Source organism: Oncorhynchus kisutch, linkage group LG6, assembly GCF_002021735.2.
Source record: "Oncorhynchus kisutch isolate 150728-3 linkage group LG6, Okis_V2, whole genome shotgun sequence".
Classification (NCBI taxonomy): Eukaryota; Metazoa; Chordata; class Actinopteri; order Salmoniformes; family Salmonidae; genus Oncorhynchus; species Oncorhynchus kisutch.
In genome coordinates this window covers 48,409,956-48,437,527 of record NC_034179.2, presented here as the reverse complement: position 1 = coordinate 48,437,527, position 27,572 = coordinate 48,409,956, and the positions used below count along the sequence as shown (strand labels likewise).

General features: G+C 40.8%; 1 protein-coding gene across 1 annotated transcript; it reads right to left on the bottom strand.

Annotated features, from left to right (window-relative positions):
* Positions 1-13,721: 13,721 nt before the first annotated feature.
* LOC109892936 (gastrula zinc finger protein XlCGF64.1-like) lies at positions 13,722-23,395 on the bottom strand. Its single transcript, XM_020485843.2, has 2 exons — positions 23,107-23,395; positions 13,722-15,023 (listed from the first exon to the last, which is right to left on the bottom strand). The coding sequence occupies exons 1-2, from the start codon at positions 23,297-23,299 to the stop codon at positions 14,260-14,262; spliced, it is 957 nt and encodes a 318-aa protein (XP_020341432.1). The 5' UTR covers positions 23,300-23,395; the 3' UTR covers positions 13,722-14,259.
* Between the last annotated feature and the right edge of the window lie 4,177 nt (positions 23,396-27,572).

Here is a 27,572-nt window from a genome sequence, read left to right as displayed (position 1 = left end):
TTGAGTTTGTGGTTGAACCGTTAAGAAGAAGGTCAGGTGGAGATTTTCAAATGGGTGTGACAGCATAGTACAGTTGGAAGTTTGCATACACTTAGGTTGGAGTCATTAAAACTCGCTTTTCAACAACTCCACAAATGTATATGTTAACAAACTATAGTTTTGGCAAGTCAGTTAGGACATCTACTTTGAGCATGACACAAGTAATTTTTCCAACAATTGTTTACAGACAAATTATTTCACTTATAATTCACTGTAGAAGTTTACATACACTAAGTTGACTGTGCCTTTAAACAGCTTGGGAAATTCCAGAAAATTATGTCATGGCTTTAGAAGCTTCTCATAGGCTATTTGACATAATTTGATACATTTGGAGGTGTACCTGTGGATGTAATTCAAGGCCTACCTTCCAAATCAATGCCTCATTGCTTGACATCATGGAAAAATCAAAAGAAATCAGCCAAGACCTCAGAAAATAATTGTAGACCTCCACAAGTCTGGTCCATCCTTGGGAGCAATTTCCAAATGCCTGAAGGTACCACGTTCATCTGTACAAACAATAGTACGCAAGTATAAAAACCATGGGACCACGCAGCTGTCATACTGCTCAGGAAGGAGAACCGTTCTGTCTCCTAGAAATGAACGTACTTTGGTGTGAAAAGTGCAAATCAATCCCAGAACAACAGCAAAGGACCTTGTGAAGATGCTGGAGGAAACGGGTACAAAAGTATCTATATCCTCAGTAAAACAAGACCTATATCGACATAACTTGAAAGGACGCTCAGCAAGGAAGAAGACATGGCTCCAAAACTGCCATAAAGAAGCCAGACTACGGTTTGCAACTGCACATGGGGAAAAATATTGTACTTTTTGGAGAAATGTCCTCTGGTCTGATGAAACAAAAATAGAACTGTTTGGCCATAATGACCATCCTTATGTTTGGAGGGAAAAGGGTGAGGCTTGCAAGCCAAAGCCACCATCCCAACCGTGAAGCATGTGGTGGCAGCATCATGTTGTGGGAATGCTTCGCTGCAGGAGGGACTGGTGCACTTCACAAAATAGATGGCATCATGAGACAGGATAATTATGTGGATATACTGAAGCAACATCTCAAGACATCAGTCAGGAAGTTAAAGCTTGGTCGCAAATGGGTCTTCCAAATGAGCAATGACTCAATTATACTTCCAAAGTTGTGGCAAAATGGCTTAAAGACAACAAAGTCAAGGTATTGGAGTGTCCATCACAAAGCCCTGACCTCAATCTTATAGAAAATGTGTGGGCAGAACTGAAAAAACATGTGCGAGCAAGGAGGCCTACAAACCTGGCTCAGTTACACCAGCTCTGTCAGGAGGAATGGGCCAAAATTCTCCCACCTTATTATGGAAAGCTTGTGGAAGGCTACCCGAAACGTTTGACCCAAGTTAAACAATTTAAAGGCAATGCCATCAAATACTTATTGAATGTATGTAAACTTCTGTCCCACTGGGAATGTGATGAAAGAAATAAAAGCTGAAATAAATCCTTCTCTCTAATATTATTCTGACATTTCACATTCTTAAAATAAAGTGGTGATCCTAACTGACCTAAGATAGGGATTTTTTACTAGGATTAAATGTCAGGAATTGTGAAAAAGTGAGTTTAAATGTATTTGGCTAAGGTGTATGTAAACTTCTGACTTCAACTGTATGTGTTAACACCTGCTATGGACGTTTGAGACAGCAGATAGGCTCTTGGCCCCAGGAAGTGGTGTAGGGTGAAGTTGCCTGTAGATGCAGAACTGCAGATTTTTACCTTGTCAGCTTGGGGATTTGATCTAGCAACTTTTCGGTTACTGGTCCAACACTCTAACCACTAGGCTACCTGAGCTCAAACCTTACTGTTGGGATGTCATAAGAATGCCCCTGCTTCGTTTCCAATGGGAAAAATTCAGAGGAAAAGCAGATTGAAGTTTCCTCGCCTGTCTGTGTGTTATTTTAAAAAACAAGGGTCATTTTAAGATGTCAGGCCTGAAATTCCGTTTAGCCAACTCCACACAGTAAGTCACTACCCAAACCAGATCAAACCAGACGCATCTGGTTTCAAGGGGCCAAGATGCATCATGTGATCTTCTACTGCAATCTAGTGGACGAACTGGGAAATTGCATGAGCTCTGATTACGTCAGTGAAAAGGTTATGACTTCAGCTTTCTCCTCATATGTATATCAATCCTGTAAGTTGAAAAATTAAAGCCATGCACAAGTGTGTACATGTGACCGTGTGTGTGCGTGCGTCCCTGCATGTTTGTGTGTGTCTAATCCTGGAACACCCCAAATGTTGTGAACTCCATCTACACAGTGGGTATACCAATGTAGGATTAATTTAAATCACCCGATTGTTGCAGGAAATATCCTGCACAGAAGTTAATACAAACTTGTAGTGTATTTGAGGAATAAAGGCTTCTAAAGTACGTCATTTCCACTTTAACATTCAGACTTGATTTGCCCTAGCAAAAAAATGTATCAACCCCCACAAAAATGTCCATAAATTATAATCCACATGATAATTCACATTTCCTGTGGCTGCATGGTTATTTTCCTGCTGTGAGAAAATGCTCAAATTAAGATCCTACATCAGTAGATAGACCTCCTATATAGCAAATGTGTAATCCTTTTCCCGGTCTGCAGCAGATACACCCACCTAGAATATGATTGCCAATACAGTGCCTTGCAAAAGTACACACCACCATTGGAATTTTTCCTATTTTGTTGCATTATAACCTGTAATTTAAATCTATTTTTATTTGGATTTCATATAATGGACATACAAAAAAAAAAGAGGAAAAAAAAGAAAAGAAAAGTGGTGCGTGTATATGTATTCAACCCCTTTGCTATGAAGCCCCTAAAGAAGATCTGGTGCCACCAATTACCTTCAGAAGTCATATAATTAGTTAAATAAAGTCCACCTGTGTGCAATCTAAGTGTCACATGATCTCAGTAGCAATACACCTGTTCTGAAAGGCCCCAGAGCAACACCACTAAGCAACACCACTAAGCAACACCACTAAGCAACACCAAGATTGGCAAAATCGCCACTGGCGCCATGTGCTCTTCACAGATGAAAGCAGGTTCATACTGAGCACATGTGACAGACGTGACAGTCTGGAGACGCCGTGGAGAACGTTCTGCTGCCTGCAACATCCTCCAGCATGACCGGTTTGGTGTGGGTCAGTCATGGTGTGGGGTGGCATTTCTTTGGGGGGCCGCACAGCCCTCCATGTGCTCGCCAGAGGTACCCTGACTGCCATTAGGTACCCAGATGAGATCCTCAGACCCCTTGTGAGACCATATGCTGGTGCGGTTGGCCCTGGGTTCCTCCTAATGCAAGACAATACTAGACCTCATGTGGCTGGAGTGTGTCAGCAGTTCCTGCAAGAGGAAGGCATTGATGCTATGGACTGGCCCGTCCGTTCCCCAGACCTGAATCCAATTGAGCACATCTGAAACATCATGTCTCACTCCATCCACCAACACCACATTGCACCACAGACTGTCCAGGAGTTGGCGGATGCTTTAGTCCAGGTCTGGGAGGAGATCCCTCAGGAGACCATCCGCCACCTCATCAGGAGCATGCCCAGGCGTTGTAGGGAGGTCATACAGGCACGTGGAGGCCACACACACTACTGAGCCTCATTTTGACTTGTTTTAAGGACATTACATCAAAGTTGGATCAGCCTGTAGTGTGGTTTTCCAATTTAATTTTGAGTGTGACTCCAAATCCAGACCTCCATGGGTTGAAAAATTTGATTTCCATTGATCATTTTTGTGTGATTTTGTTGTCAGCACATTCAACTATGTAAAGAAAAAAGTATTTAATAAGAATATTGCATTCATCCAGATCTAGGATGTGTTATTTTAGTGTTCCCTTTATTTTTTTGAGCAGTGTATTTGCAGTCAGTATATTCAGCTGGTAGAACATTATGGCACGATTGAATATCGTTACAGATCTATCCAGAAAGATGCTTGTTTGGATCTGGTACTAACTGCATTATAGTTACACCCACTTATCAGAAATGTCATCATTCACTTTTCGTATCACAGATGTGCACTTTCCCAATTGCTGAAACTTAAAAGGAGACGATTGCTCAAGACCAGACAATTTAGCATTTGTTTTGCCATTCAAAAAGGACAGCTGTCATGGAAGAAGCTAACACAAGATTAGGCCACAATGTAAATCAAATACAGATTGCAAATGCTGATGAGACCAATTGTCAACCTACTGAGGCTCATGAACATTTGCTCCATATTGATGGAAAAAGTACACTGAATTGCACTAGACAACACTGCCTTATCTGTCAGAATTCAAAAGTGTTGGAATAAACATGAATGCAGGTATGAATGCATATAGTGCATTCGGAAAGTATTCACACCCCTTGACTTTTTCCACATTTTGTTACGTTACAGCTTTGTTCTAAAATGGATTAAATACACATTTTTCCTCCTCAATCTACACACAATACCCTATAATGACGCAGTGGTCTAAGACACTGCATCCCAGTACAAGAGGCGTCACTGGCCGTGATTGGGAGTCCCATAGGGCGGCGCACAATTTGGCCCAGCATCGTCCAGGTTTGGCCGGGGTAGGCTGTCATTATAAATAGGAATTTGTTCTTAACTGACTTGCCTAGTTAAATAAAGTTAAATAAATAAAAAATGACAAAGTGAAAATAGATTTTATTTTATTTTTTAAGCAATTGTTAAAAATGTAAAAAAACGAAATACCTTATTTACATAGGTATTCAGACCCTTGCTATGAGACACAAAATTGAGCTCAGATGCATCCTGTTTCCATTAATCATCCTTGAGATGTTTCTACAACTTAGGTACAAACCTGTCAATTGCAGGTTTGCAAGCCTCCCCCTTTTCCTCCAAATATAACAATGGTCATTATGGCCAAACAGTTATAGTTTTGTTTCATCAGACCAGAGGACATTTCTCCAAAAAGTACAATCTTTGTCCCCATGTGCAGTTGCAAACTGTAGTCAGGCTTTTTTATGGCGCTTTTGGAGCAGTGGCTTCTTCCTTGCTGAGCAGCCTTTCCAGTTATGTCGAAATAGGACTTGTTTTACTGTGGATATAGATACTTCTGTACCCATCTTCACAAGGTCCTTTGCTGTTGTTCTGGGATTGATTTGCACCTTTAGCAACCAAAGTACATTCATCTCTAGGAGATAGAATGCATCTCCTTCCTGAGCGATATGACAGCTGCGTGGTCCCATGCGGCTTATACTTGCCTACTATTGTTTGTGCAGATGAACATGGTACCTTCAGGCATTTGGAAATTGCTCCCAAGGATGGACCAGACTTGTGGAGGTTTTGGCAGAGTTCTTATGATTTTCCTGTGATGTCAAGCAAATAGGCACTTAGTTTGAAGTTAGGCCTTGAAATACATCCACAGGTACACCTCCAATTGACTCAAAATATGTCAATCAGCCTATCAAAAGCTTCTAAAGCCATGACATCATTTTCTGGAATTTTCCAAGCTGTTTTAAGGCACAGTCAACTTAGTGTATGTAAACTTCTGACCCACTGGAATTGTGATACAGTGAATGACGCAGTGGTCTAAGTGAAATAATCTGTCTGTAAACAATTGTTGGAAAACTGAGTTCTGTCATGCACAAAGTAGACGTCCTAACCGACTTGCCAAAACTATAGTTTGTTAACAAGACATTTGTGGAGTGGTTGAAAAACGAGTTTTAATGACTCCAACCATAAGTGAAATAATCTGTCTGTAAACAATTGTTGGAAAACTGAGTTCTGTCATGCACAAAGTAGACGTCCTAACCGACTTGCCAAAACTATAGTTTGTTAACAAGAAATTTGTGGAGTGGTTGAAAAACGAGTTTTAATGACTCCAACCTAAGTGTATATAAACCTCCGACTTCAATATATATAGAATTTATGCTTTTTAATAACAATGGAGAAAAAAAGTATGACAATCCGGTTGGAGAAGGTATACAGCCAACCGTATCCTGCATAGTAAACTAGATTGATCAGTGTCAATAAAATGACACACTAATATTATATGATGACTTCATGGAATTTTATGATGATTCATGCAGGAAAGTTAGGGGTGATACCTCTAGTTTTGGACTAACTCTAACTGTTTTGGATCTTTGTTAGGATATAGATTGTCATTTGTTTAGAAATGTATGAATAAATCTCAAGACATTAAATACATTGGGTTATTTATTATGTGCATATTTGCTTAATTCAACATATCAAACATTTGAATTGTAATAAAGGACATTCATCCAAATATACATTCTGAGTACAGATGTGAACAAAAATGACCAAGAATAACCATTAGACATAAGGTCCAGTCAATACCAAACAAATAAAATGTTGTTGGGGCGGCAGGTAGGTATTTACACTGCCAATATGAAAAGAGTAGGAGAGAGAGTACCACTACCAGACACACACATCAGCAGAAGAGACTGCCTAGAGTGTAGCCTGTTTGCCAGATAGCTAGTAGAGAGGATGGATAAGACACACCAATGTGAACACAGCACAGGGGGTAACCCAACTAACAATATCTCATGCAATAACGGTTAGAGCAACTCCGAGACAACTTCATAGAAGCAGTAAAAGAACCCGTGTGTGTATGTGTGTTTGTCCCAAAGTATTTTAGGCCATACACATTAGTCCCACAATAAATCCATTAATTCAGTTCAAACTATATCCCACATTCATAGCCACTGCAAACATTATGGCTTAGGCCTAGATTCAATCAGACCATTATGAGCAAAACCACACGATCTGGTTTTGTTTTTATGTTGTTTTAACTGGAATGATGTGGTAAAGCCTTTATTGCACAAAGAACATCTATATGGTCTTTCCCCTGTGTGATTCCTCATATGCACTCGCAGATGTCCAATATGACCGTAGCATTTCCCACATACAGTGCAGAAATAAGATTTCTTCCCTGTATGGGTCCTCATATGCCTTTTCAAAGAAGATTCCCAATTGAACCATTTGCCACAAACATGACACCTGTATGGTTTCTCCCGGTTGTGAGAAACCATATGCACCTTCCTCATATGCCGCTTTAGATGTCTGATCTGACGATAGAATTTGCCGCAGTCATTACAGCGAAAAGGTTTCTCCCATGTATATGGGTCTTTATGTGCCTTTTATAATCCCAGTTACATTTGAAACATTTGGATCAGAAAACAAGTCAGTATCTGGTGTGACCACCATTTCAAATCAAAGTTTGTCACGTGCACTGAATACAACAGGTGTGGACCTTACAGTGAAATGCTTACTTACAGGCTCTAACCAATAGCGCAAAAAAGGTATTAGGTGAACAATAGGTAGGTAAAGAAATAAAACAACAGTAAAGAGACAGGCTATATACAGCAGCGAGGCTATAAACGTAGTGAGGCTACATACAGACACCGGTTAGTCAGGCTGATTGAGGTATTATGTACATGTAGATATGGTTAAAGTGACTATGCATTTATGATGAACAGAGTAGCGTAAGAGGGGTTGGCGGGTGGTGGGTGGGACACAATGCAGATAGCCTCATGCAGCACGACACCTCTCCTTCACATAGAGTTGATCAGGCTGTTGATTGTGGCCTGCGGAATGTTGTCCCACTCCTCTTCAATGCTTGTGCAAAGTTGAGCGATATTGGCAGGAACTGAAACGCGCTGTTGTACACATTACCCAGAGTACACCAAAAATGCTCAATGGGTGACATGTCTGGTGAGTATGCAGGCCATGCAAGAACTGGGACATTTCCAGCTTCCAGGAATTGTGTACAGATTCTTGCGACATGGGGCCATGCATTACTATGCTGAAACATGAGATGGCGGTGGATGAATGGCATGACAATAGGCCTCACGATCTCTTCATGGTATCTCTGTGCATTCAAATTGCTATCGATAAAATGCAATTGTGTTCGTTTTCTGCAGCTTATGCCTGCCCATACAATAACCCCATTACCAATGAGGAACTCTGTTTACAACTTTGACATCAGCAAACCACTCTCCCACACAACACCATACACGTGGTCCGCGGTTGGATGCACTGCAGAATTCGCTAAAACGACATTGGAGGTGGCTTATGGTAGAGAAATTAACTTTCAATTGTCTGTAAATAGCTCTGGTGGACATTCCTGCAGTCAGCATGCCAATTGCACGCTCCTTCAAAACTTAAGACATCTGTGGCACTGTGTTGTATGACAAAACTCCCCGTTTTAGAGTATACTTTTATTGTCCCCAGCACAAGGTGTACCTATGTAATGATCATGCTGTTTAATCAGTTTCTTGATATACCATACCTGTCAGGTGGATGGAGTATATTGGCAAAACAAAAATGCTCTCTGACAGGGATTTAAACAAATTTGTGCACAAAATTTTAGAAAAATTTACTTTCTACACATCAAATCAAAATCAAATCTATTTATATAGCCCTTCGTACATCAGCTGATATCTCAAAGTGCTGTACAGAAACCCAGCCTAAAACCCCAAACAGCAAGCAATGCAGGTGTAGAAGCACGGTGGCTAAGAAAAACTCCATGGAAAGGCCAAAACCTAGGAAGAAACCTAGAGAGGAACCAGGCTATGTGGGGTGGCCAATCCTCTTCTGGCTGTGCCGGGTGGAGATAACAGAACATGGCCAAGATGTTCAAATGTTCATAAATGACCAGCATGGTCCAATAATAATAAGGCAGAACAGTTGAAACTGGAGCAGCAGCACAGCCAGGTGGACTGGGGACAGCAAGGAGTCATCATGTCAGGTAGTCCTGAGGCATGGTCCTAGGGCTAAGGTCCTCCGAGAGAGAGAAAGAAAGAGAGAAAGAGAGAATTAGAGAGCACACTTAAATTCACACAGGACACAGAATAGGACAGGAGAAGTACTCCAGATATAACAAACTGACCCTAGTCCCCCGACACAAACTACTGCAGCATAAATACTGGAGGCTGAGACAGAAGGGGTCAGGAGACACTGTGGCCCCATCCGAGGACACCCCCGGACAGGGCCAAACAGAAAGGATATAACCACACCCACTTTGCCAAAGCACAGCCCCCACACCACTAGAGGGATATCTTCAACCACCAACTTACCATCCTGAGACAAGGCTGAGTATAGCCCACAAAGATCTCCGCCACGGCACAACCCAAGGGACACATGGAACATTTCTTGGATCTTTATTTCAGCTTATGAAACATGGGACCAAACACTTTACATGTTGTGTTTATATTTGTGTTCAGTGTGCATTTATTTTTGCTCGTCGAACATCTCATTCCAAAATCTTGTGCATTAATATGGAGTTGGTCTCGCCTTTTTTGGAAAGGTTTTCCACTTGATTTTGGAACATTGCTGCAGGGTCTTGCTTCCATTCAGCCACAAGCATCCGTGAGGTCGTGCACTGATGTTGGGCGATTAGGCCTGGCTCTCAGTCACCATTCCAATTCATCCCAAAGGTGTTTGATCGGGTTGAGATCAGGGATCTGTGCAGGCCAGTCGAGTTCTTCCACACCGATCTTGACAAACCATTTCTGTATGGACCTTGCTTTGTGAAATGCTTTGTGCATTTCCCTTCACTGAAACTAAGGGGCCTAGCCCGAACCATGAAAACCCCAGACCATTATTCCTCCTTGACCAAACTTTACAGTTGGCACTATGCATTGGTGCCGGTAACGTTCTCCTGGCATCCACCAAATCCAGATTAGTCTGCCGGACTGCCAGATGGTGAAGTGCGATTTATCACTTCCACTGCTCCAGAGTCCAATGGTGGCGATCTTAGGCTTGTGTATGGCTGATCGGCCACGGAAACACATTTCATGAAGTTCCTGACTAACAGTTATTGTGCTAACGCTGCTTCCAGAGGCAGTTTGGAAGTTGGTAGTGAGTGTTGCAACCAAGGACAGACGATTTTTAAGTGCTGAAGCACTCAGAAGTCCCATTCTGTCTGTGAGCTTGTGTGGTCCACCACTTCACGTCTGAGCAGTTGTTGCTCCTAGACGTTTCCACTTCACAATAACAGCACTTACAGTTGACAGCTCTAGCAGGGCAGAAATTTGACAAACTGACTTGTTGGAAAGGTGGCATCCTATTAAGGTACCACATTGAAAGTCATTGAGCTCTTTAAGGGCATTCTACTGCCAATGTTTGTCTATGGAGATTGCATGGCTGTGTGCTTGATTTTATACACCTGTCAACAACGGGTGTTGTTGAAATAGCCAAATCCACTATTCTGAAGGGGTGTCCACATACTTTTTATATATACACACTACAGTTGAAAAGTTTGGGGTCACGTAGTAAGGTCCTTGTTTTTGAATGATAAAATAATTTTTGTCCATTAAAATAACATCAAATTGATCAGAAAGACATTGTTAATGTTGTAAATGACTCAACTGGCAGCTTCATTAAATAGTACCCGCAAAACACCAGTCTCAACGTTAACAGTGAAGAGGCGACTCCGGGATGCTGATCTTTTAGGCAGAGTTCCTCTGTCCAGTGTCTGTGTTCTTTTGCCCATCTTAATCTTTTATTTTTATTGACCAGTCTGAGATATGGCTTTTTCTTTGCAACTCTGACTAGAAGGCCAGCATCCCGGAGTTGCTTCTCCACTGTTGACGTTGAGACTGGTGTTTGCGGGTACTATTTAATGAAGCTGCCAGTTGAGTCATTTACAACATTAACAATGTCTTTCTGATCAATTTGATGTTATTTTAATGGACAAAAATTATTTTATCATTCAAAAACAAGGACCCCAAACTTTTCAATGGTAGTGTATATATAAAAAGTATGTGGACACCCCTTCAAATTAGTGGATTTGGCTATTTCAACAACACCCGTTGTTGACAGGTGTATAAAATCGAGCACACAGCCATGCAATCTCCATAGACAAAAATTGACAGTTGAGGACTTTTGAGGCGTCTGACTGTTTCTCAAACTAGACACTAATGTACTTGTCCTCTTGCTCAGTTGTGCAACGAGGCCTCCCACTCTTTCTATTCTGGATAGAGCCAGTTTGCTCTGTTCTGTGAAGGGAGTCGTACACAGCGTTGTAAGAGATCTTCAGCCTTTTAACATTAAATTTTTTAAACCAGGTAGGCCAGTTGAGAACAAGTTAAAAAGAAATATTAACTTGGATAAGCTAACACAACGTGCCATTGGAACACAAGAGTGATGGTTGCTGATAATGGACCTCTGTACGCCTATGTAGATATTCCAGTAAAAAAAATCTGCTGGTTCCAGCTACAATAGTAAGTTATATTAACAATGTCTACAGTATATTTCTAATCAATTTGAGGTTATTTTTATTAACTTTTTTTTTGCTTATCTTTCAAAAACACTGACATTTCGAAGAGACCCCAAACTTTTGAACGGTAGTATATACAGTTGAATTCAGAAGTTTACATACACTTAGGTTGGAGTCATTAAAACATGTTTTTCAACCACTCCACAAATTTCTTGCTAACAAACTATAGTCTTGGCAAGTCGGTTAGGACAACTACTTTGTGCATGACAAGTCATTTTTTAAACAATTGTTTACAGACAGATTATTTCACTTATAATGCACTGTATCACAATTCCAGTAGGTCAGAAGTTCATATACACTAAATTGACAGCCTTTAAACAGCTTGGAAAATTCCAGAAAATGATGCCATGGCTTTAGAAGCTTCTGATAGTTTAGTAGACATGATTTGAGTCAATTGGAGGTGTGCCTGTGGATGTATTTCAAGGCCTACTTTCAAACTCAGTGCCTTTTGCTTGACATCATAGGAAAATCAAAAGAAATCAGCCAAGACCTCAGAAAATAATTGTAGACCTCCACAAGTCTGGTTCATCCTTGAGAGCAATTTCCAAATGCCTGAAGGTACCACGTTCATCTGTACAAACAATAGTACGCAAGTATAAACACCATGGGACCACGCAGCTGTCATACCGCTCAGGAAGGAGACGCATTCTGTCTCCTAGAGATGAACGTACTTTGGTGCGAAAAGTGCAAATCAATCCCAGAACAACAGCAAAGGAGCTTGTGAAGATGCTGGAGGAAACAGGTGCAAAAGTATCTATATCCACAGTAAAACAAGTCCTATATCGACATAACCTGAAAGGCCACTCAGCAAGGAAGAAGCCACTGCTCCAAAACCGCCATAAAAAAGTTTGCCATGCGGGTAAACTTGTGCAACTGCACATGGTTACAAAGATCGTACTTTTTGGAGAAATGTCCTCTGGTCTGATGAAACAAAAATAGAACCGTTTGGCCATAATGACCATCCTTATGTTTGGAGGAAAAAGGGGGACGCTTGCAAGCCGAAGAAAACCATCCCAACCGTGAAGCACGGGGCGGCAGCATCATGTTGCGGGGGTGCTTTGCTGCAGGAGGGACTGGTGCACTTCACAAAATAGATGGCATCATGAGGCAGGAAAATTATGTGGATATATTGAAGCAACATCTCAAGACATCAGTCAGGAAGTTAAAGCTTGGTCGAAAATGTGTCTTCCAAATGGACAATGACACCGCACACTTTCAAAGTAGGGGCAAAATGGCTTAAGAACAACAAAGACAAGGTATTAGAGTGGCCATCACAAGGCCCTGACCTCAATCCTATAGAAGATTTGTGAGCAGAACTGAAAAAGTGTGTGCGAGCAAGGAGGCCTACAATCCTGACTCCGTTACACCAGCTCTGTCAGGAGGAATGGGCCAAAATTCAACCAACTTATTGCGAGAAGCTTTTGGAAGGCTACCTGAAACGTTTTAACCAAGTGAAACAATTTAAAGGCAATGCTACCAAATACTAATTGAGTGCATGTAAACTTCTGGCCCACTGGGAATGTGATAAAATAAATAAAAGCTGAAATAAATCCCTCTACTATTATTCTGAAATTTCACATTCTTCAAATAAAGTGGTGATCCTAACTGACCGAAGACAATTTTTACTAGGATTAAATGTCAGGAATTGTGAAAAACTGAGTTTAAATGTATTTGGCTAAGGTGTATGTAAACTTCTGACTTCAACTATATGTATGTATGTAATATATATATATTTTTTAAATACATTTTATTCAAAACTTTAATAGATCATTAAATAGTTTGAAAACCCTGTTTGTAATCTTTCAAATTATATAAAACTCAACCGTTTATCTTTATAGTGTTAAAGACATGGATGTCTTAAGCCAACTTTGAATGGCAGATAGCTTAGTGGTTAGAGCGTTGGGCTAGTAACCGAAAGGTTGCAAGATCGAATCCCCGAGCTGACAAGGTAAAAATGTGCCGCTCTGCCCCTGAACAAGGCAGTTAACCCACTGTTCCTAGGCCGTCAATGGAAAATTAGAATTTGTTCTTAACAGACATGCCTGGTAAATAAAAAATAAACAATTGTTTTGGGATTCAGGTCCCAAAAAATAATAAATAAATAAACACTGATCATTTCTACCATGGGCAAACATGTTTGGAAGGTTTTGTTCAAATCTACTTCAAAGGGGTGCAGCCATAACGTTTTTGAAGTCATATGGAACGACCCTTTGGTAATGCTAAGACAACTAAATATAGAGTAGATATTAAGTATTTGAGTAGGGAAACTAAAGACACAAACATTGTCTTGGTGAATTGACTACAGCCAAGGTATTTGTAGTAAGTAGAAGAAGGGATTGTGAGATTAAACTAGGAAATGGAAAACAGACTATAGGCATATACATAAGCAAAATAAAATTTTCTTTAAAATTAGATCTATTTAAAACACATCTTTATTAAAATATACATTTGCTTTTAACACAGTAATGTTTGTCCCAGAAAAGACTGTTGTATGCCGGTCATGTTTAAGAGCATCTATAAAAACATCTACCTCCCAACCTGCAGAGGATAATAGAGTTTGCAGAAACGCATTATCAATGTGATCCTCCCCAGGTTCAAAATGTTAGATTCAATGGTCAATTTTAACACACCATATTCTAGAATACAGCTGTACAACTTTTATTCATAAAAGTTTGAGACTGCTTACAAATCCTAAATATCTTCGCCAAAAACAACAAATGTGATAATGTAATTAAATAATTTGATGTTCTACATGTCCATTAGTCAACTCCTACTGATCCAAATGACACGTTCATGTTTCCTCCCATGTTTCCATCTCCTTTAATTTTCAAGATATCCGAATCCAAACTTTCTAAACCATTTTCTGAAGTCCTTGCACTGATGTGGATTTCACTTGTTTGAATTCGTTGCTGGAGCATTAGGACACAAAATAAATGTTCTCCTCTGTGTAAATCATGTAATAAAAAAATGTTCCACTCCAGTTGAAGCATTTGCTGCATTAATTGCTCCTGTGTGATTTCTCATATGCCGTAACAGGTTCCTCTTCTGCCTGAAGGATTTAACACATTCCTTGCACTGATACGGTCCCTCCCTAGTCTCACGACTGTTACCAGCATACAAACGAGATTTGCTTTTGGATGTCCCCAGGATTATATTACTCCCCTGCGTGTGAGTGATTTTATGTGATTTTAATTGGGATGCTGTGATGAAGTATTCTCCACACAAAAAGCATCTGTATGATCGCTCCCCTGTGTGCCCCCTCATATGCACTTTCAGATTTCCTATCTGACTATAGCATTTGCCACATTCACTGCAGCAATAAGGTTTTTCGCCAGTATGAGCCCTCATATGCCTTTCCAGACCAGATTTACAGTCAAAACATTTACCACAAACATGACAAGAAGAGTTTTCACCAATGTGACATGATTTCATCTTGATCTCTTCAGTTGTACTGGTGGGTGAGACCACAATTTGCATTTGGAAAAGATGTGAGGTCTGAGGTAGTTCCAGATTTTCCACAGAGGGAGTGAATATGAACTCCTTGGTATCAGACTCTAGCTCTTTAAGCTGTTCTCCCCCCTGACTAGTCCAGACTTCATGTTCCTCTTTAATCTGTGAGGGCTCTGGGTCCTCTTGCTTCAGACTGGGGCTCCACTCCTGCTCACAGTGCTGCTGCTCAGGAGAAACCTCATCTGGGAGATAGAGCTGATATAGGTCTGGAGAAAAGGAAAGAAGAATCTTTCAAAAACGATTAACTCCTTAACCATTGTCTTACATGGTTAGTTGGTACACTTATGTTCAATTTACACTGAGTGAACAAAACATTAAGAACACCTACCTAATATTGAGTTGCACCCCCTCCCCCCCTTTTGCCCTCAGAACAGACTCAATTGGTTTGGGCATGGACTCTGCAAGGTGTCGAAAGCGTTCCACAGGGATGTTGGCTCATGTTGATGCCAATGCGTCCCAGTTGTGTCAAGTTGGCTGGATGTCCTTTGGGCGGTGGACCATTCTTGGTACACACAGGAAACTGTTGAGCGTGAAAAACTCAGCAGTGTTACAGTTTGACACAAAGCGGTGCGCCTGGCACCTACTACCATACCCCATTCAAAGGCACTTAAATATTTTGTCTTGCCCACTCACCCTCTGAATGGCACACATACACAATCCATGTCTCAATTGTCTCAAGGCATCTCTAACCAGTGTCCTCCACTTCATCTACACTGATTGATGTCACTTGTTTAATCTACTTCAATAAGGGATCATAGCTTTCACTTGGATTCACCTGGTCAATCTACAGCGCATTTGGAAAGTATTCAGACACCTTGACTTATCACATTTTGTTACATTACAGACTTACTCTAAAATGAATAAACAAAATGTTTTCCCTCAATCCACACACAATACCCCATAATGACAAACAAAAAGTGTTTTTCATTTTTCTGCCAATTTAAAAATATAAAAACTGAAAGATCTTATTTACATAAAAATTCAGACCCTTTGCTCTGAGACTCAGAACTGAGCTCAGGTGCATCCTGTTTCCATTGCTCATCCTTGATATGTTTCTACAACTTGATTGGACCTAATTTGGACCTGTCTATATATATAGGTCCCACAGTTGACAGTGCATTTCAGCAGCAGGGACTGGGAGACTCGTCAGGATCGAGGGAAAGATGAACGGAGCAAAGTACAGACATCTTCAAACTGGGGCGAAGGTTCACCTTCCAACAGGACAACGAACCTAAGCGCACAGCCAAGCTAAGACAACGTAGGAGTGGCTTCAGAACAATTCTCTATGTCCTTGAGTGTCCTAGCCAGAGCCCGGACTTGAACCCGATCTAGCATCTCTGGAGAGACCTGAAAATAGCTGTGCAGTGACACTCTCCATCTAACCTGACAGAGCTTGAGAGCATCTGCAGAGAAGAAATGGGAATAACTCACCAAATACAGGTGTGCCACGCTTGTATCATACCCAAAAATAATTGAGGCTGTAATTGCTGCCAAAGGTGCTTCAACAAAGTACTGAGTAAAGGGTCTGAATACTTAAGTATTTAATCCAATTTCAAATAAGGCTGTAATGTAACAAAATTTGGAAAAAATCAAGGGGTCTGAATAATTTCCGAATGCACTGTATGTCATGGAAAGAGCAGGTGGTCTTAACGTTCTGTAAACTCAGTGTATATTGGATAAACGCTTGGCAGTGTAGTACTGTCGCTTATGTGCATTTGAGTTTGGAGCAGTCTAACCGGATGCCTATTTATCCGATTCTCCCAAAGAATCTTAAAGCCTCATACGCCTGACCTGCTGTCATGCTACACTAAAAACGTCAAATTCCTATGATTTACGATGTTAAGTAACACTAATATGTGAATGAACATTGTGAACGAATGTTTCATTTCGTCGCTAGGAAGGAACGTGAAAATAGCTTAGAATATCTGTTGGGGATCAAGTCTACCTCAAAACCCACAAAATAGGCCTTATGGTCTTTCTGGGCAGGGCCACAGGCCAGCTGTCACCAGCCTAGATGGCGGCTGAAAGATGGCTAGCTAACATTACTGTCAGCATCCAAATTTTAAACAAACTAAAAAAGTACTGTCATTTTTTTATGTTCCCGGATGCAGGCATCCACAAGTTCTATTTTATAATTAGCTAGCTAGGTTGTCTAGAGTTAGCTAAACTAGCCATGTCCCTCGATCAACCCGTCTAAATTACACAGATACAGTTGAAGTTGGAAGTTTACATACACCTTACCCAAAAATATTTAAAAAATTCAGTTTCACAATTCCTGACATTTAATCCTAGTAAAAAGTCCCTGTATTAGGTCAGTTATGATCACCACTTTATTTGAAGAATGTGTAATGTCAGAATAATAGTGGAGTGATTTATTTAAGCTTATATTTCTTTCATCACATTCCCAGTGGTCAGAAGTTTACATACACGCAATTAGTTTTTGGTAGCATTGCCTTTAAATTGTTTAACTTGGGTCAAACGTTTCAGGTAGCCTTCCAAAAGCTTCCCACAATAAGTTGGGTGAATTTTGGTCCATTCCTCCTGACAGAGCTGGTGTAACTGAGTCAGGATTGTAGGCCTCCTTGCTCGCACACACCTTTAAAATTCTGCCCACACATTTTCTATAGGATTGAGGTCAGGGCTTTGTGATGGCCACTCCAATAGCTTGACTTATTTGTCCTTATACCATTTTGCAACAACTTTGGAAGTATGCTTGGGGTCATTGTCCATTTGTGACCAAGCTTTAACTTCCTGACTGATGTCTTGAGATGTTGCTTCAATATATCCACATAATTTTCCTGCCTCATGATGCCATCTATTTTGTGAAGTGCACCAGTCCCTCCTGCAGCAAAGCACCCCCACAACATGATGCTGCCACCCGTGCTTCACGGATGGGATGGTGTTCTTCGGCTTGCAAGCCTCCCCCTTTTCCTCCAAACATAACAATGGTCATTATGGCCAAACAGTTCTATTTTTGTTTCATCAGACCAGAGGACATTTCTCCAAAAAGTACAATCTTTGTCCCCATGTGCAGTTGCAAACAGTAGTCTGGCATTTTTATGGTGGGTTTGGAGCAGTGGCTTCTTCCTTGCTGAGCGACCTTTCAGGTTATGTCGATATAGGACTCGTTTTACTGTGGATATAGATACTTTCGTACCGGTTTCCTCCAGCATCTTCCAAGGTTTTTTGGTGTTGTTATGGGATTGATTTGCACTTTTCGCACCAAAGTACATTAATCTCTAGGAGACAGAACGTGTGTCCTTCCTGAGTGGTATGACGGCTGCGTGGTCCCATGGTGTTTATACTTGCGTACTATCGTTTGAACAGATGAACGTGGTACCTTCAGGCGCTTGGAAATTGCTCTCAAGGATGAACCAGACTTGGAGGTCTACAATTTCTTCTGAGGTCTTGACTGAATTCTTTTGATTTTCCCATGATGTCAAGCAAAGAGGCACTGAGCTTGAAGGTAGGCCTACATCCAGGTACACCTCCAAATGACTCAAATGATGTCAATTAGCATATCAGAAGCTTCTAAAGCCATGACATCATTTTCTGGAATTTTCCAAGCTGTTTAAAGGCACAGTCAACTTAGAGTATGTAAACTTCTGACCCACTGGAATTGTGATACAGTGAATTATAAGTGAAATAATCTGTCTGTAAACAATTGTTGGAAAAATGACTTGTGTCATGCAAAGTAGATGTCCTAACCGACTTGCCAAAAATATCATTTGTTAACCAGAAATGTGTGGAGTGGTTGAAAAACGAGTTTAATGACTACAACCTAAATGTATGTAAACTTCCGACTTGAACGGTTGCTACCTACTTATTATTATTTTCTGACCATTTGGAACACTGTAAACACCAAATAAATGATAAGCAATACCAGAGGCTGTCCTAACAAACAAAAAAGTGTTAAACCTTTATTACACCACAGCAACGATTACAGCCAAATTTGTTTATCAGACATTGTGGTTGCTTGAGGCTTGGTGTTCACAGAATCAGTAGAAAATTAAACAAATACTCAAACAGGCAACACAAAAGCAGGATCTGTCTTATTTGTGTAGCTATATAAACATTGCATTCGCTAAGAATTCAGACCCCTTGACTTTTACCACATTGTTCCATTACAGAATTATTCTAAAATTGAGTAAATAGCCCCCCCACAATCAATCTACACACAATACCTGATTATGACAAAGCAAAAACTGGTTTTTAGAAATGTTTGCAAATGACTAGTATCAATCAACTCAAGAGACAAACAAAATCATTTTGCAATGACAAAACATAGCTAGTCCAATAACTTTTCACATAGTTCCTTTGGGAGACCCAGAATTACTGAGGCTTTGGCTAGTTGTTATGCAAAGACACATAAACACTCCCATCCACAGAATTTATGAGTTGGCCCTACTTGTTTGTAGCGAGCCCTTCTCTGATGACGACTTCTGTAAACCACCAACAAGAAAAATTGGTAAAAGCACACTAAGAAAACAGCTATACCAACCATTGAAGGATGCCGCTGCGCCTGACTAGGACCAGCAGAAATGTAGATGAGATATGCTATAAAGTTAGCTAGCAACTAAAGTAGCATCACTGACGAAAGGGGGGACACTGAATCTGTTATTTAGTTTGTCAGCTAAAAGTTTGCTTTATACCTAGCCAGCCTCACAAGTGTTTTTATATAAAGTAAACATCTAGCTATTTTCATGTTGTGCTTCGCTAATATTGTTATATAATTCTGCAAAACACAATTTGCCAACGTTAGATTACTTAGGCAGTTTTCACATATCCCCTGTAGGATTCAGACCCTGTAGCTTTTGTTTGATTGGCTAGGTCTACAAAGCATGAGTGAAATGCAATATCAGGTGAGTCACGTGGAACTTTTTTTTTGTCTGATGTAAACAAGCTAGCTATCTAGCTAGCTTACACGTATGTGCATCTCACATCACATCCTGAAACAGTTATGTATAGGTCTTGTGAAAGCACAACATTTTCTGTATAAAATGTCACCAATGCTCCCTGGAACAGAATTTCAAATGTGAAAACACCCCTAAATTGAACATGAGCTGGAGGTAGACACGAAGCCACTGTAAAGAGTAATGCCATGGTTCTATTATTGGGTAGGCTAATGTGTGGAATACATAGTATGGGATCCTGGATAGGGTGGATCCAGTTCTATTTATCCATGATATGCAGGCTCATGTCAGTGGCAGCACAGAAATTAGTGGGTTGCCCATGGCTGCTGAGATATCCAGTTTACCAAAATCAACAACTCACCTAGCAAAAGCCAAACCTGGAACCCATGGAACAACTGCATCAGAATCTGTAGATATCACAGACCTGAGATTGCTGCTCTCCAGTTCACAGCAGGCAAACCCACGCACAACGCGTTCCACCTCAGGGATCTACCGTGCGTTACCCTTACCACCCGGGCAAGTGCAATGACAAATATTTTTTTTTAGATATATAGTTAACATAAATAATACTGCTGATCAAAACATTTACCAATAATGTTTTCACTTATATGTATAAATAACTGATTTGGCAGTCTTTTTTTTTGTCACAAGAAACCTCAAGTGGGGATTTTTCAAGGCTATGTTACATGTATTGTAAGGACTATTTGATTTTCTACACATTTGCAGCGTAAAGTAGAATTGCAGAATAAACAAAAAAATAATTAATGCAAAAAGGAGAATAGAAAGGGGAGGAAAAGGTAATGAGCCATCGGTGGAAGGTTGTTCAAAAGGATACTGAAAGCACTTATCTGCCTCCTTGAATCCAGTGTAGACACCGGTGGGTGAGGGGTACTTGTTGCGGATGGTGACAACACAACTGGGTAACACTCGTCTCTAACCACATCCAAGTCGTTCGCTTTTCAATTCCCATTCCAAGACCACTCTGTAAGCCACAAATCTACAGCCACAGCTCGCTGTGCGGAAGCAGAATAAAACTAGGTTGATCTACTGATGACCATATGGGTGACTCATGACATATAGCCTATAATACTGTAATGCTGTGAAGTCTATTTATCACACACAAACTATCTGTACTTACTTTATTGACAGCTGACCATTAGCTCCCTATGGCCAAGGTCTCTTCTTCCAGTTCATTTTCAGTACACAGAAAAACATTTCTACAACTGCTCGGTTTATTAGGTTTGGAAAAGTGATTGTCAATGATTACACAGTATGGTGGGCTCGCGGGACAACGTTTTCTCGTCACCGGACAATTCTAGATTTTCCTAGGCTGGCATAAGCAGGTCCCAATCCGCACAGTAAAGACACTCGAAGTGGGCTTCACTTAGCATTGCAGGTACACCACCAGTTCCCAGATGGTGAGTCGAGCCTCAGCTGCTAGTTGAATATCTGCCTGAGCCTCTCTGCTCCGTCTCTCTCCCTCATCCTCGATCTGTTAAAGATCCTCGTCTGTGTATTCTGATTCAAATAAATAAGCCTCGCCTCCTTGTATTCGTAGTCAGACAAGTTGGTAGCGTAGTAGTTTGAAAAAAAAATATATTAGCTTGCTTGGTAGATTAGAAGCTCTGTAATTACCGTAGGGCTGGGCGATATATCAAATTAATTTGAATGTATGTTTTTCGTGTATTGATCTAAATACATGTAACCCAATTTTTTTATTTGTTTTAAATGAGAGTTTCCCGTCTCTTTTTAGTGTAGTCTCCTTCGCTCCTCCTATGCTGTGTGCACTTTCCCACTTGCACAGACATCAAGACCCTCCCCATGCCACTCACAACAAAGATGAAAGATTCACTGCTGACACAAAGCAGTTTAACTCACTATTGGCATTTGCGGTTTGATTCAACAGAATCAGTCAAATGGACACTGAAACGCTTAAGAGACATTCTTTTACTGTAATAGATGAGAACTTACCCTTTTAATGTCCCAACTCAGAAAATGTAGAACAAAGCAGACCCAACTAAAATGAGAATATCAATGAACATGTAGAAAATGTATGCTCAGTTTGTCGTGCTCTGAATTGTGATACCGCAATAACTATTTTAGCCACAGACTTGTGTGAGCTGTCTGTTTTATAAATGTGCAATGATCATAAAAATATACATTTATATAAGGAATTGGCAAACTCGATCCCACTACTTTGATAAAATAATTAAATTATTAGTGGGTCTTATGGTTGTCAAAGGCTTATATTTAGCCTAGGTATAATTCTCCATTCCCTGAATTCATTTGATTATTCCTGACTGTTTGAAATGCAGTGTATTGAACAACAAAGCTTTTTGATATCATGAATCGGCTATAAATCTGAAAGAAATCAAGATGAGTTTTAGTCCTTATTGCCCAGCCCTAGTTTACATTGGACACTTTGTGAACCTGGCTAGTACGCTTCTGATCAAACTTACACGCTGGAAAATATTGTTAGAGTTTAACAAAATGGATTATAACCTTGCAGTACAAGTAAGGTATGACACAATTTCATGTGTACAACATTAAAGACCTGCAAAATGAGACAAATTAAGTACATTTCTTCAGTTTGGGACCTTCTATAACCGGGCTTTCCAAACCTGTTCCTGGAGTGCTAGCATCTTGTAGGTTTACTACAAACCTAATATAGTACACCTGATTCTAATAATTAGCTGGTTGATAAGCTGAACTGGGCTAACTACAACTAGAGGGTAAGCTCTCCAGTTTCAGGGTTGGAGACCCTTATTCTACAACATTTCATTTACATAATATATACAGATTAGGGTCCTAAATAGTGAAATTCTCATTTAAGGTGTTTGTAATAGACTAAACGTCGCAAAAACAAATGCAGATATGAATACATGCATTTATATTGCTTCCAAAATATAATTTTTACAATATGGGGGAGTTCCAAGATGAGGCGATGTGGCTTCAAAACATCACCCCATGTCAGTCATCCAGCATAAACCATTCGATGCACATGCGTTGACACATGTTCGTTACGACTGAGTATTCACAAACCCCAGGTAGGAGATGACCTAGTTCGAATACTTTTCCTTTCATATGAGCAAAAGACGTTAAATACGTATTTTTTGTTGAAAAGACGTATTCGCAACGTCTTGTGCTCACCAAATCCCTTTCTTACATAAAGTAGGTAATCAGTGCTCTGCAAATCTGCAGCTCAAAAATGTTTATAAATTAATATTTTGCTTGGGAAACTCAGTGACGCCTTGCATAGAAGAAGCTGTGGGCCGTGGCCGTGGCCTAAAACATAGATCCTATTAAATTACCGTTAGTATTCTAATTCAATGTTACACGTTTCAAATCGTGACTCTGCACAGTAGTTGCTACAAACCTGCCCGATGTAATTTTATCTCGGGATTGAAAACCAAATCCAGTAGCCGCCGTAAACGCTTGATCTCCTCCTTCGAACTGGAAATTTCGTTCTCGTATTCTGTTATGGTTTTTTCCACTTCCACATATATCTCCACAGCAGCCGCGGTTAGTCGCTTGGTAAGAAACACATTCAACAACTGTAGTTTGGACATTTTGCAGGAGGTAAAGTAAAAAGTCGGACAGCCCGAAAAGACTAGCTAACGTTACTCAGCAAGATATGATGGAACCCAAATGTATCCACGTGACCTCAAAATGTGCCGCAAACATCGTCATGTGATCAAAATAGGGAGGTGTGGTTGTCACTAGTTACCACAGCCACAATGTCAAAATTGGCAATGTAAACATGAATGAAAAAATCTATATATATATATTTGGTCTTAATTTAAGGCTGGACATAAGGTTAACAGTATGGTTAGGGTTAGGTTTAAAATATGATTTCATGAAGATAAATTCCAGAAAGCCAAGTTGATTGGAAGGGCCTTGAGATATTTGATTATTAATCTTCAAGGTTCCCCATGAAAAGACAAAATAAGTTGTGTTTGATAGTGACAACAATGGGGACACTTTTTCTGCTTATGGTGGTATTATATGGTACCATCAATTCAGTATGTATCTCCTTTCGTTGTCCTTCATGCATTTACATTCACATCTAAGTGCTTTAACCCATGCAAGGCTGCCGGCCCAGAAGGCATCCCCTAGCCGTGTCCTCGGAGCATGTGTAAACCAGCTTGCTGGAGTGTTTAGAGACATATTCAATCTCTCCCTATCCCAGTCTGTTGACCCACTCGCTTCAAGATGTCAACACGGGGCCCCACAAGGGTGGTTGCTCAGCCCCCTCCTGTACTCCCTGTTCACCCATGACTGCGTGGCCACACACATCTCCAACTCAATCATCAAGTTTGCAGACGATGCAACAGTAGTGAGCCTGATTACCAACAATGACGAGGCCCCGGCATATGCAGTTCAGCCCATACTGGACTCGAGGCGTCGGGTGAGTGGCCTTCAGTACCTCGTGGATTGGGAGGGGTACGGCCTGGAGGAGAGATGCTGGGTGCCGGTGGAGGACGTATTAGACCCATCAATGCTGAGGGAGTTTCACCGCCTATATCCGGATCGCCCTGCGCCTCGTCCTCCGGGTCGTCCTCGAGGCCAGCGTCGGCGCGCTGCGGAGGCCGCGCGTCAGGGGGTGGGGTACTGTCATAACTTCCACCGAAGGGGGTTCCTCTCCCTGTTCGGCGGTGCTCGGGGTCGGTGTCGCCGGCCTACTAGCCATCACCGATCCATTTTTCCATTTGTTTTGTCTTGGGTTCTTTCACACCTGGTTTCATTTGCTTTAATTTCTGTGTGTTCTGTTGCCTGCTCAGGTTTGTGCGGGATTATTCGTGTCATGTTGCTCGTTGAGGTTGTGCCTCAGTTATTTTCACGTATATACCAATTGTGTATACGTTTTAAGGAGCGTTGTTTTTCCTCCTTCCGTGGGTAACTGTGTTCTCTTTTGTCATGGGCGTTTATTTGGTATTGTACTTGACCCTATTGTTGTGGACTTGCCTATTAAAAAACACTACTTGGACATCTCTGCTCTCCTGCGCTTGACTCCTTCACCTACAGTGCCTTGCGAAAGTATTCGGCCCCCTTGAACTTTGCGACCTTTTGCCACATTTCAAGCTTCAAACATAAAGATATAAAACTGTATTTTTTTGTGAAGAATCAACAACAAGTGGGACACAATCATGAAGTGGAACGACATTTATTGGATATTTCAAACTTTTTTAACAAATCAAAAACAAAAAATTGGGCGTGCAAAATTATTCAGCCCCTTTACTTTCAGTGCAGCAAACTCTCTCCAGAAGTTCAGTGAGGATCTCTGAATGATCCAATGCTGACCTAAATGACTAATGATGATAAATACAATCCACCTGTGTGTAATCAAGTCTCCGTATAAATGCACCTGCACTGTGATAGTCTCAGAGGTCCGTTAAAAGCGCAGAGAGCATCATGTAGAACAAGGAACACACCAGGCAGGTCCGAGATACTGTTGTGAAGAAGTTTAAAGCCGGATTTGGATACAAAAAGATTTCCCAAGCTTTAAACATCCCAAGGAGCACTGTGCAAGCGATAATATTGAAATGGAAGGCGTATCAGACCACTGCAAATCTACCAAGACCTGGCCGTCCCTCTAAACTTTCAGCTCATACAAGAAGACTGATCAGAGATGCAGCCAAGAGGCCCATGATCACTCTGGATGAACTGCAGAGATCTACAGCTGAGGTGGGAGACTCTGTCCATAGGACAACAATCAGTCGTGTATTGCACAAATCTGGCCTTTATGGAAGAGTGGCAAGAAGAAAGCTATTTCTTAAAGATATCCATAAAAAGTGTCATTTAAAGTTTGCCACAAGCCACCTGGGAGACACACCAAACATGTGGAAGAAGGTCAGATGAAACCTCTGGTCTGGAAAGCTCTGGTCAGATGAAACCAAAATTGAACTTTTTGGCAACAATGCAAAACGTTATGTTTGGCGTTAAAGCAACACAGCTCATCACCCTGAACACCCTATCCCCACTGTCAAACATGGTGGTGGCAGCATCATGGTTTGGGCCTGCTTTTCTTCAGCAGGGACAGGGAAGATGGTTAAAATTGATGGGAAGATGGATGGAGCCAAATACAGGACCATTCTGGAAGAAAACCTGATGGAGACTGGGACGGAGATTTGTCTTCCAACAAGACAATGATCCAAAACATAAAGCAAAATCTACAATGGAATGGTTCAAAAATAAACATATCCAGGTGTTAGATTGGCCAAGTCAAAGTCCAGACCTGAATCCAATCGAGAATCTGTGGAAAGAACTGAAAACTGCTGTTCACAAATGCTCTCCATCCAACCTCACTGAGCTCGAGCTGTTTTGCAAGGAGGAATGGAAAAAAATTCAGTCTCTCGATGTGCAAAAGTGATAGAGACACCCCAAGCGACTTACAGCTGTAATCGCAGCAAAAGGTGGCGCTACAAAGTATTAACTTAAGGGGGCTGAATAATTTTGCACGCCCAATTTTTCAGTTTTTGATTTGTTAAAAAAGTTTGAAATATCCAATAAATGTCGTTCCACTTCATGATTGTGTCCCACTTGTTGTTGATTCTTCACAAAAAAAATACAGTTTTATATCTTTATGTTTGAAGCCTGAAATGTGGCAAAAGGTCGCAAAGTTCAAGGGGGCCGAATACTTTCGCAAGGCACTGTACCTCTAAATACAATATTGCAACACTCTTTTTGTTTTCTTGAGTAAGGTGTCTCCATAATGCAGGTGTTTCATCCTAGCTCAGTGCTTTCTGTGGTGGTGGGGCAAGCCAGCAGACAATACGGAGCGTTGAACAGTGATTGGCTCAGTGTTCTGTCACTCATGGGGACACTATGTCACCACCAACTCTAAGGGTAGAGCTAGAAAATTCTAGCCCCTTGGGTGCTGCCATAGGGTTACATTAGAAGTGCCCATCCAAGAAGGCTCAAGGTCATTTGCCACAGATAAAATCTCACATCACATTTTATATACAGTGGGGCAAAAAAAGTATTTAGTCAGCCACCAATTGTGCAAGTTCTCCCACTTAAAAAGATGAGAGAGGCCTATAAATCCAGAAAATCACATTGTAGGATTTTTAATGAATTTATTAGCAAATTATGGTGGACTACAGGAAAAGGAGGACCGAGCACTCCCCCGTTGTCATTGACGGGGCTGTAGTGGAACAAACTAGAATGGATGTCACACATGCAGCTAACACAGACATATGGAAATGTCTGCTCTACCCAAAATTACAACCAATTAATTGCAGCATTACCACAAAAATGGAAGAGGCAAGTAGAAGGGGGAAAAAGTAAGGAACTTGTATGTCGGCCATCTATTAAAGAACATAAATTGTTAAAGAAAAGTGAGATAAATAAAAACATATACCAATTTTTTTCAGAGTTCCCAGTTGTTTTGAAAGCACCATAAATCCAGAGAATATCAGACTTTGATGGAAAAATTTGCCCACAAAGGATCGCCGTGCAACCTTTCTGGTGAAGTGAGTACAGCACAACAAGGTGAGTCCAAAAATGTATTGTATGCTGCTGCATAAATGATGTAATATGCCAGGGAGATATGTATACTGTAGCTAAGAAAGTAATACTAAGTGTACTGTATGTTGTGTAGTAAGGTGTTAGTAGCCCATGTGCCTCACCTTAATAATTTGGTCTATTTACCACCCTCTTAATTTAGTCTACTGTTCGGACTTGGTGGTGTACATGTAGCCTATAACCTGTTATTAGAGAAATATAATCATTGAATAATGTAAGAACTTTCATTGTCTGCTTATATACCCCCTTTATTTATCCTACGGTTCTGACTTGGTGTACAGTGAGAACACTAAGAACCGCCGATGTTCTGAATTCTGT

Excerpts from the sequence above, each read along its gene's own strand:
- LOC109892936 (XM_020485843.2), bottom strand. The coding sequence starts at position 23,299 with ATGTCCAAACTACAGTTGTTGAATGTGTTTCTTACCAAGCGACTAACC. Across the intron at positions 15,024-23,106 it reads GATAAAATTACATCGGGCAG|ACCTATATCAGCTCTATCTC; the intron begins GTTTGTAGCAAC and ends CCTTTTCTCCAG.